General features: G+C 39.3%; 1 protein-coding gene across 1 annotated transcript in view; it reads left to right on the plus strand.

The window, feature by feature from the left end:
• NYAP2 (neuronal tyrosine-phosphorylated phosphoinositide-3-kinase adaptor 2) overlaps positions 1–15,363 on the plus strand; it is a 182,541-nt gene that overhangs the window by 128,126 nt on the left and 39,052 nt on the right. The window contains exons 6-7 of the mRNA XM_045031524.1: positions 1,592–1,804; positions 10,541–10,644. Coding sequence (XP_044887459.1) covers positions 1,592–1,804; positions 10,541–10,644 — 317 coding nt within the window. The remainder of the gene's footprint in view (positions 1–1,591; positions 1,805–10,540; positions 10,645–15,363) is intronic.

Raw genomic sequence — 15,363 nt, forward strand, 5'->3', positions numbered from 1 at the left:
AAATATTCTTTATGTGAATCGTCAGCTTGGAATTGTTTTGTGATATTCTATTGCTTTTTTTTACTGTGACCTAAGAAAATCTTAAAGCTTGGGGATGAAAAAATGTCCCTGTCAGAAACATTGTTAAATCCTTATACTCCCTTCTCTTTTCAGTAGCAATCTTGTAAACTGACAGTAATTCATACAGTATCTTAATGATTCCATAAGATACTCATTAGAAATGATAAATTTGTCTTCTCATTAATGTTTTCTTGAGGTATTTTACAAAGAAAATGTTATTTTTCTCATAAACAAGTTCATCAACAGACTAATATTAAGGGACACAAAATCTAACTGGGTATCTTTGTTCAAGGTACAATAAACAATTTTGTGTACCATTGTGTGTAGGCATAGTGTAAATCTCTCTCTCTCTTCTCCTCCAAATTATATAGCTAGTTAAACCTGTATTTACCTTATAGTGCTCCACACAGCGATGCTGAAGTTCAGAAGGGCCAGCATTTCTATTATAATCCCGAATGTTTATAAATCAGGAATATGACATAAGAATATCTTTGGGCATAAATCTAAAGCATAAAATTCCAGAGGGAATTTTTATCAAATAAGAAAAAAATGGATCAGCAGGTTTTGAATAAGTGGACAGAACAGTAATTAACTGTTGTGATTTTAAGTCTCTTTTAAATGCTTCCCCTGTACATGTTTTTGATACAATTCATTCATAGACCATAGAAAATAGAAATGGAAACAATCTGTTGGAAGTGAGTTAGTTTTGAAATACGATTCCCCAACCTGTTGATGGGCCTGTCATAGAAGAGATGGGGGAAGAGCAAGAAGGGGCTCTGGACAGAATAGATAGTCACCAGGGATGGTAAAAGCTGCTAAAACCTTGGCATCAACAGGGAAACCTGCTCTCCCATTTGTCTGCCTTCTCCACTCTGCACCAACTCTTGTGGTTGCAAATAGAGCAGCCGCTCATTTGACGTCAGAGGGATTATTCAATGAGTTGTATAAGCAGAATTTAGCCCATAGATTATACTACTGGGCATACTAGAAATACTTAAATTAGTCAGGCATGGTAGATTGTGTGTAGCTTCCATTAATGCCCCTGGGAATCACAAGCCCATCTACTGAACAATATAAACCTTAGGAAACAACTTGCATAGAAAGAGAGAGAGAGAGAGTTCTAGAAGGATCAGTTAGCAGGGACAAGACAGCCTTAAAGAATTCAGATAATTTCCTAAATGTTAATTTTTAAAATATAGTTTAAAGAGCTTTGATTGGGGCATATGTTTTTGTACCATACGTATTTTCATAAAATATTGTAGTTCAATAAAAACAAGTGAATTAAAAACTGCCAGTTTTCCCCATCTCTCTTATTGTGGTGGTCATCACTCAACCAGAGGGATAATTAAGGATGATCGCTTTTTATACTAGTCTGTTAAGTCTAAAATCCTGCTTTATGTTACTCTGTTTATATTTATTCACAGTACTGGATGATTAGTGAAAATGGAATACTGTCTGGGAGAGAATACCATAGTATGAATTTAATTAAACTGCACTAGATAATGGAATGTGAACTTTGTATATTTTGTAGAACCATTAGAAGAGTTGAAGATCAGAAGCCACAGTACTGAACCACTACCAAAGTTGGAAAACAAAGAAAGAGGAGGTCACCATGGGACAACTTCCTCCAGGGAGCCAATAAAAGCTCAGGAATGGGATGGAACACCAGGACCACCAGTTTTGTCCAGTAGACTGGGAAGATCCTCTGTTAGTCCAACGATGTTAGCAGGAAACAACAGCTCAGGTATGTGGGAGTTTGTTTTACAAGCAAAGCAAAGCAAGAAATCTCATGATACCATTACTAATATAGGGCCCAATCCTGCAAGGAGCTGAGCTAAAGAAATTGGAAGTTGAGGGCACTTAGCATCAACTTTTAAAAGGTATTTAGTTGCCAAAAGATGCATATAGGTGCCTAACTTCCACTGAAATCAGCGTTTCATCTTTTGTGCTGAACTGTTATTGAAATCAATGGGAGTTAGGTACCTAGATGCTTTGGAAAATCCCATTAGGCACTTATCTGCATCTTTAGGCACCCAAAAATCTTTAAAAATCTGTCCATTATCACTTTGCAGGTTCAGACTTTATATTCTGTATAGCTGTTTTCTCCATTTAGGCAGGATTAGGTCCTTAGTAGCTAATGATCAAGAATAAAATTGTACCATTCAAATATTTGAACAAAAATTGTAAATTACACATAATTTTGAGGGTCATTCTGGCTAATAATCCCCTAGATTTCACTTCATAGAGGGACCATAATAAATTAAAATGTCACATAAGATAATGAGTACAACACGCTGCAGCATAAAAAAACCTGTCATATTGATATACACAACAGATTAAAACAGTGGACCTCTTGTTTTCTGCTTACATGTAAATTAGTCTAAAACTCACTAAAGATTTCAGAAGTCAATATTAATATTAATCAATGTTATTAACCACATTAACTATTATTTATATATCTAAATAGTGACGATACAATCCATTGAAATTAAAAAAAACAGCCTATATTTTGTAAAATGTCTATCTAAGCTGAATATAGCTGGCACATGTATAACACTATGAATAATCAATGCAGTATTACTTTTTTAAAATTTGACAGATCACTAAAAAAGAATTTTCGTGGCCTCTTTGTTTGCCAAAAATATCCACTTTCATAACAATTGACATCAATAGTTCAGTAACCTCAGTAACAATCTTCTACGAGAGTAAAGACTGTGGATGGTGTCTCATATCGAAACTGATAAACAATAAGCCATTTCTGCAGAAGAAATGTTTTTGAGTGAATGGTAGCAGACATTGGTGTCTACATACTGTCATAACAATAGAAGTATGATATCTCTTCTCACTTAAAACACTACTTCAACGTGTGATAAGAGAAGTCTTGCTTCCCAGAGAAGAGAAGTCTTGATTGTTGCTCTGACAACAAGAACTCAGTGTAGATCTGTAACAAACTTTGCCAAAATGACAAAAGATTTGCAGCAATCTTTTACTCACTTTTTCCATTATAGATTTCTGTAGTTACTCTGCACTACATTCTGCAGAACATTTCTTCTGGTGGGGAAAAATGTCTTCTTTATAGATCCAATTCTGCATACCCCTCGTCAGTGTAAATCAGGGGGAGGCAATTTATGGCACGTGTGCCGAAGGTGGCACGCGAGCTGATTTTCAATGGCACTCACACTGCCCGGGTCCTGGCCTGGGTCCAGGGGGCTCTGCATTTTAATTTCATTTTAAATGAAGCTTCTTAAACATTTTAAAAACCTTATTTACTTTACATACAACAATAGTTTAGTTATATATTATAGACTTAGAGAAAGAGACCATCTAAAACATTTAAATGTATTACCGGCACGCAAAACCTTAAATTAGAGTGAATAAATGAAGACTCAGCACACCACTTCTGAAAGGTTGCCTGGTGTAAATACTTGGCAAAGTATTTAGCTATTTTTTTTAATTTATTGGGATTTTTTTAAATGTACCTATCCAGTACTCTGGTGAGTAAGGGTTTGCAGGATTAGACCTTAGAAGTAGGTAAGAGAAATGTTTACCTGTATAGGGCTAGAACCTGTGAATGTTTTAGATAAACTCAAGGGACTTTGTCCTGCACATTATTGTATCATTTACACCAGTGCAAAATGCTACCAGATCAGAATGCCAGGACAGCACAGACTCAAACCCAAGGTACATACCAAACTAGTCATGCTAGACAATAATATTGATCAGAACAAAGAAAAGGGAAAATTAAACAGAGGGATCCAGTCTCTGTCCATCCATCAATACGAATAAAGCATAAACAAAATATTTCACTTCCATCCAGCCCTTATGCAGAGGCTGCTGTGTAGGGACTTCATTCATCTCACAGTTAAATCATGCAAAACACTCACTTGCCCCAGTCCTAAATCAGCATAGCTCTCTAGACTTCAATGGGTGTCAGATCAGGCATTAGAGTAGCTACCTGTGGCTGTGTCTTGGCTTTTACTACAAAGACCATCAAAGACTCATATGGCAAGTACAATTGTTAGTATCATACAAATATTTTATTGGCTGAGTTAAGCCTCTTTCTTCCCCCCAAAAGAGTGTCTTTGTGGTTTTTTCAAATGTGTTATTTACTACAATTCCTTGGAGTTGCACATCCTGGTCAGCCATGTACATTTTCCCCTGGATGGGATCCATAGCTTTTGCACCAATAAATAATTGACTTTTCCTCATTGTGGCATTTCATTCCCAGTGCTGTGTACTGTTCTTGTGGATTGCAACTGTTGCAAACAAACTAGAATTACACTGCAATGAAAAACAAAAAATATGGTATAGATGTATCTGGATAGGTACAGGTACGTTTCTCAAGTCAATGTGATTTATTGTATGTCCTGTTAGAACTGTGCTGGCAATCTGGGACCCAGATTAACTAGGTTCTGGGGCCTGAGTCCAATCTTGTTTATAACAGTTTTACACAGTAATGCCACTATTTCGGTGGGTCCTTATCTACACTGGTGCTAGTAAGGTTGGAATCAGAGCTCAGGCCTCTCCAAAAAAGATCATGGCCCCTTTTGGGGGGCACACAAAGTTTAAATGACCTTAGGTCACTAATTCCACCTGAGTAACAATTTTCACAGAACTGGATCATTCTCTTATCTAGCAGATAATTTTGCAGGGACATTTGCACCCTATCTGCATGATACTGTTTCTATCAGAGAGCTCCATTTGGAAAGAACTGCCAATGATCTCTCACGCACACCAGCATTCAAAACATGTCCTTGCGATTTCAGGGCAGAGCCACAGGAGGTTTACAAAATGGGAGGCACATATAATTTAACTCCAGGAGCTTTAAAGAGCATTTTCTGGAATGTTGCTCTCTTATTACTACTATGTAGCACTTTGCATTGCCACCTGCTGCCAGAGAGAAGCACTGCATTGCATTTTAAATAGTTTATAGAATTGGTTGTTGGGCGGAGGGGCAAAGTTTTATAATCGCCATCTATTAGATGCTCAGCCAACACATTTAGCATTCAGGCTGAATACTCTGCAGATGATGGGGAAAGGAATGAGTATACTGTACTTAATCAGAGTTTGTGGTTAGGATTTCAAAGTATAATCAACTGTTAACCTCAAGCGCTATGGGAGAAACATTGACCAAAAAAAAAAAGGCCCTTTGGGAGGCCTAAGAGATATAGGGCCCAATTCACCCCTGCTACCATGACGCGGGACGCAAAGTGCCCCAACCTATGCCTGATTCATCCACCCCCAAGGGAATGGCAGGCAGTAGCACTGCACTGCCAGCTATCCCAGGGATTCTCCAAATGAGGGTAGCTTTAAACTGGCGGTCTGTGCTCCATTAGAGTCCTGCTGAAAGATCACCCAGGGGTGCGGAGATGCATATGCAGTTGAAAATAAAAGTTTGCTTGTGCAAACAAATATGTGTTCACAATACACAGTTCTATCACTCCTTTCTACATGACAGTGCATATGCGCCTGCCTACCCCTATAGAAGAAAGTATATTTTTTGATAGAATACAAAGGAGACAGTGCACCCAGTAAGCTGTGAAGAAAATATGTGCATATGAAAAAATCTTCAGACTGTGACCTTTTACACATAAACACTTCACCGTTTTATGGCATATATGCATATTCAGAACATAGGAATTGCCAAATCATATCAGACTAATCATCCATCTAGTCCAGTATCTGACTTTGGTCAGTGCCAGCTGCTTCACAGGAAGCTGCAAGAAACCTGTAGTGGACTATTATAGAATAACCTGCCAACATGGGATGTTTCTTTCTAGTCCCCAGCAGTTAGTGGTTGGTATATGCCCTGAAATGTGAGGGGTTTATACCTCCATCTAATTTAAAAATAAAAATCTATGTAACTGTGGGTGTTCTCTTTAGCTCTGTATGAATGTCTAATCCTGTTTCTGAATTCTACTAAGATATTGCCCTCATTGCTGTCTAGTAACACTGAGTTCCAGAGGTTTATCATGTATGGAATACAAACATTTCTTTTTAAATGCTCTGCTCTTAATTTCAACACTGAATGCCTCCTGACGGCAGTCTCATGTCAAATATTTTTAAGAAAGAAAAATATTGAACGAATTCTTCCTCTACAGTACACCTCTACCCCGATATAACGTGACCTGATATAACACGAATTCGGATATAACGCAGTAAAGCAGCGCGCGGGGGGGAAGGGGGGGGGACCTGCAAGCTCTGGCAGATCAAAGCAAGTTCAATATAACATGGTAAGATATTTTGGCTCCCGAGGACAGCATTATATCAGGGTAGAAGTGTTTCATTTCCAGTTATATTACAGATTATTTATATTCATTAGGAAACCAGTGAGGTTATGTCAGTATAACAATAATAAATGCAATTCGTTTTAAAATGTGCATGTTCAATTTTTTTGCATAGGATATACATCCTGTCATGTCTTATTGTTTAATTCAAGATGTGCTTCTTGGCAGCCATAATGCATAAGCAACTTCTATTTTCATGTGCAAAGGAGAGACTGCGGCAGGATAGGAAGCGTCTCTAGTGTAAGTGACAGCCAGATAATTTTTTTTAAATTAAGATTAGGATAGGCAGAATGATGACTCCTTGGGATAAATAAAAGAGATCTCTTCTGATCAAACCCAGAAATAAACATCCTGCAGAACAGTTATGTAACGGATGAAGGCAGGAAATCACCTCTTGTTATTATAAAACAAATCTAAATTATTTCAGAAAATTCTGGCCTTAGCACAGAGATGTCTACTATGTTAGCGAAAAATACTCCCTTACTTGTGGACAGTGGGCTATGCAGGTGCTCAGCATCTTTGAAGATCAGGCCACTTATACATGAGCATAAATGTAGATTTAGGTGCCTAATTTTAGGTGCTTTTTTTTAAATGTATGCCCTATATTTTTATGGGAAATCAGTATTTGCTTCTCTAGACACTGATTCTACAACATGATCCCATATGTCCATGTGCAGTTCCCCAGGGACCCTGCTCAAGCTCAAGTGTCTGTGTGTATGGATCCCATTGCTCGGGGCCTGATTAACACCATTGAAATATGAGAGTCTTTCTGCTGACTTCACTGAGAATGAGTCTGGCCCTTCGTGTGTGCTTCATTTCACATGACACAATGTGAAGGAACTGGCTTTTGAAGCTGAGAAAACTATCACAACAAACATTTTTGTCAGTAAATATAGCGACTAAATCTTTTTTAAATATTTGTCTTTGATATAAACAAAATCTTGAAAACAACCCACTACGTTTTCAACGTGACCTGCTGAGTTGAAGTCACGTGATGCCCATTGATTACAACAGGCATCTCATTTGGCTCCAATCCAGCAAAGCACTTACCCGTATGCTTGGGACTTCCCTAGCATAGCAGGAGATCCTCAGGATCAACTGTCAGCAGTTGAGTGGCTAGCAGCAATGTCCCATGGCCACTGTCTCTGAGCTCTGAAAGGAATTTTGCATTTGGAATGGGGTGCAGTCTTTGGGACAGAATTGTTAGAACCAGAGAGTCCCCCAAGTTCTTACCACCCCCATGAGCTATGTCAAAGCACACATTCCTCCAGTAATGGCCAAAACTGACTCCTGCTTTGTTGCCAAATGCATGAGGGACACACCTGGGGCTCAGCAAGGTTATGTTAGCACTTGACATTGGTCTATATCCACTGCAGGTTTGCCATCATGCTTTCCCTGGAAGCCAGCCCTCTGCTTTGCTGGTGAACAGTTTGGGACCCCCTTGGGGACAGCAGCAGGGAGTTTTCAAACTAACTCTGCCTGTTTGCTCCCAGAATCAGAATCTGCATGAAGCCACAGAGCACTGTAGGCAAGTTCAAATTTGTCATTTGAAACACACAACTCAGAAACTGAATTCACTGAAGGGGAAAGGATTCTGGACATCATCATATACAGCGTCCTCCTGCAGCTGTTAGGGGACCCTAGTCAGAACTTCTTATTCAAGAAAAATGCTCATTGTACTCAAAGTCTAGCTAGCTGAGTACAGGGAATAAGGAGTGCACAAGGGACAAAGAAGACATAGCACTGGATATGGTGCTGTCAGCTGTACAGACCATATCTGACAAATCATTTAGGGGAAAAAATTGCATTCCATGCCACAGCATGAAGAGGTTAGTCATAGCAAAAATTTCTGTGGAATGTTCCCAATTCATTCAGTGTAAAAATAATCCCAGTGATATCAATGGAACTGCCCTTAAGAAAGAAATTCACCTAAACTTCTGGATGTGAAAAACCTAGATAGGCATTGATTGGAAACTTCCCTTAGTAAGAACCACACTGGAATTTGCAATAGTTTCTGACACTTGAATATATTGCCAGGGAGATAAAAGAAGAAACTAATATTTCATCTGAGTTGGATGGATTTTATTTCTTTGATGCTAGATGAAAGGATTGTCTTTGGCAAGGAAACAATGGGCTCTCATTGCAGCACGTATATCCAAATTGGAAATTGTGACATTTTTCTCTGCTTTCTCAAAGTAAAGAAAACAATTCAGAAGCAATGGCAACCAATGCCTTGGAGTTTTTGACATCAACAATGCTAACCAAGATAATGCTGGATGGGAATCTGATTTTGCTTAGCATAGAGACAGTGTAGCATCTGTCCTTAACAGATAAGCAAAACAAAAATAAGCCCTGATTTTTCTCCCATGGAAATCAATAGGAAAACTCCAGTTGCTAGTGTATATTCTATCGAAGGAAAAATTGGGTGCCTTGCACACAGTGTGAAGAAATAAATGATTTCAGATGTATGACAACAAATAATTTCAGAACAGCTTTAATCAACTAAACAGTGTACTGTCCTCATCCTGAGAGGCAAAACATCAGATTATGTACTGATGCAGGCTGCCAGCTCTCCTGGAGACTCCAGAAGTTGTGTCGGTAAAAGTGGGTGGTGGCAATGGAAGGACGGTGGCCCGATGACCTGCTCAAAAAATGAAATGGAAGAAGCAACCCAACCAGCAACCACTGCAGATCCCTAAAGGCCAATGCTATGGAGAGGTGTGCTCTTGTCATCCAGGCTTACACAGAATGGCATTGGGGGAAGATGTTCTTACCCAGACATGAGAAGACACATTTCTCTTAGACAGACATAGGCAGATAAGATATGTGAGAAGATATACATCAAAGCTAGACATGATAGGCCATCATCATGAGGAGCTGTGTGCCTTCAGCTAAACTTGGGCAGATATAAGGAGACACATTATTATTGTTTGTATTACAGCAGAGCATAGGGATCCCAAATAAAATCATAGCACTGTTGTGTTGTGCACTGTACAAACACAGAGTAAGAGACAGTCACTGCCTGTTTACAATTTAAATAGACAAGACAGATAAAGGGTTGTTGAAAGGGATATAACATACAAGCAGAATAAACACATTCCTCTGAGCTAGACGAAGGCAGACCAATGCTTGGAGAAGACATGGGCACTGCAGTTCTTTCAGGGAGCAGCATTTCTCTCCACCACAGATGGGCAGACCAGATTTCCAGGGAAATATGTTCTTCTAAACCAACTGCGGACAGACTAGTGCCATTAGGTAGTACATTTCTCCTAGCTTGGTCATTTATCCTGGGATCATTACAGTAAATTGCATTGTAACTCAGTGGGAAATCTTCCAGGAAATGTCTCTGGGTAAAACCAGGAGAGGGGAAATCAAATACTTCTGCATCAAAATTATTTTCAGGTGCCTGAGATCTCTAGCCTATTTCATGGTATCCTTCACTTCTGTTAATCACTCCAACTTGGGGAACACACAAACTGGAGACAACACAATGCAACCAACTTCACAGACTCCATTGCTGAGGCCTGACAAATTGTGATGTCTTGATTCTGGAAAATCTCTAACTTCCTGTTTTCCCCGATTACTCTCTCCCACCTTTGTCCACTTCCCCAAGAACTATGTCTTCTTTGTGATTTCCCTCAGCTTCTCTCAGCCCCACCAGCTTTTTGTCCTTTTCCACTATCTATCCCACTCAGCTGCTGAATGAGGGTATTGGGCCACAAGTTACCGCTCTCAATCGTCCCTCACCAATCACTGCCACATTATGCAGGTGAGAGAGTTGGGCACTGAGACTGCCACAGTGTGTGGGTGGAGGGCAGAAGGAAAATTGGACATGCTTCCTATCTCTGCAGCTCATTGTGCCACTCTTCAGCCTCAGAGATGCTACTGGAAATTATAGAGGTTGAGATAGCAAGGTGCGGGGAGAAGTCAGTTCCAGGCCTCTCTCTTGCCATACTGGTGGCTAGTGCCTAGAAGACAGCTTTTATTTATGACTCAGCCAACTGCCCAAAACATTGTCCAGGAATGTGTGCCTGGATTCCATACCGTGGGAAAGTCCTGGGGAGGTTGGCAGGCAGGTCAAATGGCACTTACAGGACCTATAGTTTTCTCTGTCACCTCAAGTTTCAATTTACTGCACCAACATCCACAATCCCATTAATTGGGCATATGTCTTCTTTTCTTTCCCTTCCTAGAGCCTAAAGCAAGCTGTAGATTAGGTCGATCTGCATCCACATCAGGTGTGCCTCCTCCATCAGTTACTCCTCTCAGGCAAGCCAGCGATCTCCAACCCAGCCAGGTACCATCGTTAGCCAATCGTGAATGACTTCATGTGATGCAACATGCCAAATGTTTCTCACCTCTGTGTCTGTCATTTGTTACAGTAAATGATTTTTGTGTTTGTTTTTACTTTTGTGCGTTTGCGTGCGCGTGTGTGTCTCTCACTGGCAATGAAATTCTACCCTTCAAGGCTGGTAGAACTTTCTTTGCTGTTAATTCTTAAATCTTTTTTGTCTCTGATTTCCTTCATTCTGTAATATAGATGTAGTAAAACTATATATGTATTGGTTGGGTCTTTTAATTTTTTTTTCATGTTTTGTGTACTTTTTTACTGTCTAAAATTTATCAAAATTTGATAAATTTAATCTATGTTGTTTTAGTGTGTTTCTTTTAAATGTCTTGTCTAAAGCACTTGCACCAATGTTTGTCAAAAGACTTGTACATACCTTTTAACTTCTGCCCTGTTGTACTGTAATATTTGTGCCAGTCTTACATTTGTTTTGAGCTTGGTGCATGATTGTATTTCACTGTGAATTATCATTGTGCTTAAAATTGCTCACACGACGAGTTATTTTGTTTAAATATGGCAGCTAGCCTCTCTTCAACCTAAGGCCATATAGTGCTAATGGGACTATTAAATAGTCTGCTGTAGTTATGTTTATTGTAAATTGTAAAAAAAAAAATGCAAAAAATTGAAAACCAAACTAAGAAAAAACCTTACTTGCTTTAAATGGAGCTACTTTTCTCAACAATACCAAAAATACCCAACGGACACTTGACAAAGAAATCTAAGTGTCTGAACATGGCAAATGAGACCTATATTAGCACCTGGAGAAAAGAGATGAGAAATAAAGACATGGCCAAATTCACATGCAACTTTGTTTTGTCTGCTAATGTGGAGATCCTGTTCACTTCAGTGCACGCAAGTGATGCGGTGTTTTACAAATTTTCAGAACTAACTACAAATATTAGTAATAGGGGCAATGACTACATTTAAATATTATATTCATGTCTTCCATCAAACATGAAGCATTTTGGTATTGAATGGTTTTCTTTTATACTTATATATTTTATTTCTGTTTACTTAGTTGTGATTTTTCAAATGATCAGAAAGGAATAAGGCCCCTAAATCTCATTAAATTTCAATGAGATTTAGGGGCCTAACTCCCTTTAGGGCCCCTTTGCTATTCCTATACTTAATTGCATTACAGCTTCATGAGTTTCTGCTCTAACGCCTGTAACACTGGTGTAAATTGGCACAGCTAATGGAGCAATGCCTATTTACTCAACCTATTTTCCAGTAACATTCTAGTTGGACAACTTGAGTCCATATTGGTTGAACTTCTCTAACTTTGCTTAACTGAAGTAAGAGCTGTTCTATTACAGTAGAACCTCAGAGTTACAAACCCCAGAGTTATGGACTGACCGGTCAACCACACACATCATTTGGAACCGGAAGTCTGCAATCAGGCAGCAGCAGAGACAACAAAACAAAAACAAGGCAATTACAGTACAGTACTGTGTTAAATGTCAACTATTAAAATATAAAGGAACATTTAAAAAAAAAGATATGACAAGGTAAGGAAACTTTCTGTGCTTGTATCATTTAAATTCAGATAGTTAAAAGCAGCATTTTTCTACTGCATAGTAAAGTTTCAAAGCTGTATTACATCAATGTTTAGTTGTAAACTTTTGAAAGAACAATCATAATGTTTTGTTACAAACATTTCAAAGTTACAAACAACCTCTATTCCCAACATGTTTGTAACTCTGAGGATCTACTATACTTTTGTGTCCTGTTGGATATGATGCCTAAAAAAAATCGTACACATTACCGAAAGTTATTTTAGATAAGCAAATTAAACCCTTAGTGTTGACTCACAATGACAAGCTAATTAAATGGTATGTTGAGAGTTCTTTCTTCTACAGAAAAAAATCAGAGCAATTGCACTTCTGAATATTTTTGCATGGCCCGATGTACATGTAATACATGATTTATGATTGATCAGGGTGCAAAGCCAATGAGACATGTTGCTGGTTACTCAGTCACAAAGGCACCTTGAATGTTATAAAGGATTTTTAGTATCTCAGTTCGGATTTAAAAAAACAATAAGCCCTGAAAGCAGAACTTGGTGTGATGATAGAGATAAGGAGGCTTCCAGAAGCCGCAGCCAGGGTTGATTAGAACTGTGGAGAAAGGATTCACTTCACTCTAGAGAGAAGAAAGGAATAAAGATGACAGGGAAAAATTTCAAGTAACTAAAAGAAGTTTTTGCTAACAGTGTAGTATATAGTGTGTGTTTTGGCTCTCCCTGAAAAAAAAACAAAAAAACCCTGCTACCCTAGTAATAGCCTTCACTCCATGTTAATCTTCCCTTTAAACTGACCAGTTGGAGGGGAAAAAACGCTGGTGTGCCACAATACTCTATTATGATGGTATAATTATAAATGAGAGGGATGGGTCCTGCTCTCATTGAATGTCAAAACTCCCATGGACTTCAAGGGGAACAGGATCAGGCCCAGAGTTCCTAGGAACAGTTAACTACATATTGCATCACATCCTGCAAATGGGGAAATGAACTTCGCAACTTTGTCGCAGATATTGTCATCTGATATTACCAAGCATTCCCTCACTTATGAAAGGGAAATGGTTAGATGGTACCATTGCTTCCTGATACAAAGCTTGTTAAAGTATTATTCCATTCAGTTCTGTTGGTTCTTGGATCAGGCCTTATAGAGTTATAGTCCATCTCTTTTCGGTCTTCTGGTGTGTTCCATATGAAACTCTTTAGAAACTTCATTCAACCTTTTTTTAAAAATGACATAGTAAAAATATCTTGTAATTACAGGGCGATTTTAGAGACTATGAGCCAAATTCAGAGGAGACAAACAGTGGGAGGAAAGAGTGTAAGCAGGCATCAGCTGCTGTTAACTAGTATACCTTGTACATTGATGGAGTAGGAAGGCAGGATTGCATCAGAAAGTGCAATTGACAGGAGGGTGTACAAAGATGTAGGATAAAGCAGGGGCCAGTAGAAAATCATGCTGAACACTGCTAGTTTGCAATGCTGTATGGGAAGATGGTCAGGTATGGGTGTGTTTGTTTGGGTGCCTGTGAGAACAGCGAACATGGCAGCCCTAGAGGGTGAGTAACCTTATTGGCATGATACCTTAAAAAGCTATGTTTGACAAATACCCAAAGAGAACTCCAAAATCACTGGTTAGTGTTGTCTCATCAGCGTTGAAATACCTTGCCACTGCATGAATTAAATGAAAAGCCAAACCAAAAGAAAGCAGTGGAGATATGAGGAGCCTTAGCCTAATTGAGTTCCCAAGGAAGCCAATAGCCAAACTCTCACTGACATGAATAGTGTAGAATCAGGCCCTAAGTGGGGGTGGGGGGAAAATCCCACTGAGCTTCGCCAGTGAGAAGCAGGAGGAGAGGATGAAGGATAGTAGTTATATGATGTAGACAGACATCACTGGGATTTTTTGTGTAAACTCTGGCACAACTCAATCCATACTCTAGAGTTATATCCCCATATTACCGTGGTATGCGACACCCTGGGTCAGGTGAAATGTATGTGAAGAAGGCTAGAGGCTGTCAGCCCACTGGGAGTCAGATCAGTTGTGGACTAAAGGGTATTATAGTCCTATGCTATCATTGTCTTAGAGTGCTGAGACTGATTTTCCTCAACTGCACCATAGCATGGGCAGCAATGGGCTTTCCCAAAGATCATTCAGGATTAAGAGGCAAGGAGCTTTGCGTGACATCCACCCCTAAATGTGTGAGGTGGGGATAACCACCACCCAGTGCTCTTTGCAGACAAGGCCCCAAGAAAGAAGAACACATAGGAAAAGGGACAGACTACTGCATTAGCCCAATTATCCCATATGTTCATGGACTTGGGTGATGCTCTTGAGTAGGAAAAGATCCTAAACCCATTAACTGATTTCAGGTAGGTTCACATTTGCACTTGAACATTTCACAAAACCCTACCTACATTATAATATGGTCTTTTTTACACAAGGTGAGAAGAACAGGTCTAGTGGCTAGAGCATAGGATGGAAAACTAGGAACTCTTAAATTCTAATCCAGCTCAGACATTGATTCTTCATGTAATCTTGAGCACCTAAACCCTCTGCTTCACTTTCCTCATCTGTATACTGGGGGTAATAATGGTTGTTAACATATTTCAGAGGGGTGTTGTGATGACTGACTAGTCAATGTGTGTCAAGCACTTTGAAGATTGAAAGTGCTGTATAAAGTGCTAAGCACTATTGTGATCTCACTGTATGAATAAAACAACAGGCAAAGAACATATATGAATTATCTAGTGCAGTAGGGAACAGCAGTTAAAGAAGCAGGGGGTTAGAATTGGGGATGGAAGGCCAGTGACCAGAATTCTCGAAGAGAAAGACCCAAAGCAAGAGCCATGTAAAGGCAAGCCCTAGCACTCAGCGAGATAAACCAGGTGTGCCCTTGATCATTTTATAATTATAAATGCAATAAAGAAAGATAGATGCTGGTGAGTAGCTGGGTAGTTCAAGGGATTCTGAAGCTTTCACCATTAAGTTGCCATTTGAAATCCAGTCCAGATTGGAAGTAGTCAAAGCAACATGTGGTGTGTGGCCTACTGTTGACTATTAGTGGCTTCAGTTCCTTGTCTACATCACAAAATGCATCACCACCACGTTGGTACCAGCTGGCAGTCTTACCAGAGAAGTCAAGCTTCCA

Source organism: Mauremys mutica, chromosome 9 (genome assembly GCF_020497125.1).
Source record: "Mauremys mutica isolate MM-2020 ecotype Southern chromosome 9, ASM2049712v1, whole genome shotgun sequence".
NCBI lineage: Eukaryota > Metazoa > Chordata > Testudines > Geoemydidae > Mauremys > Mauremys mutica.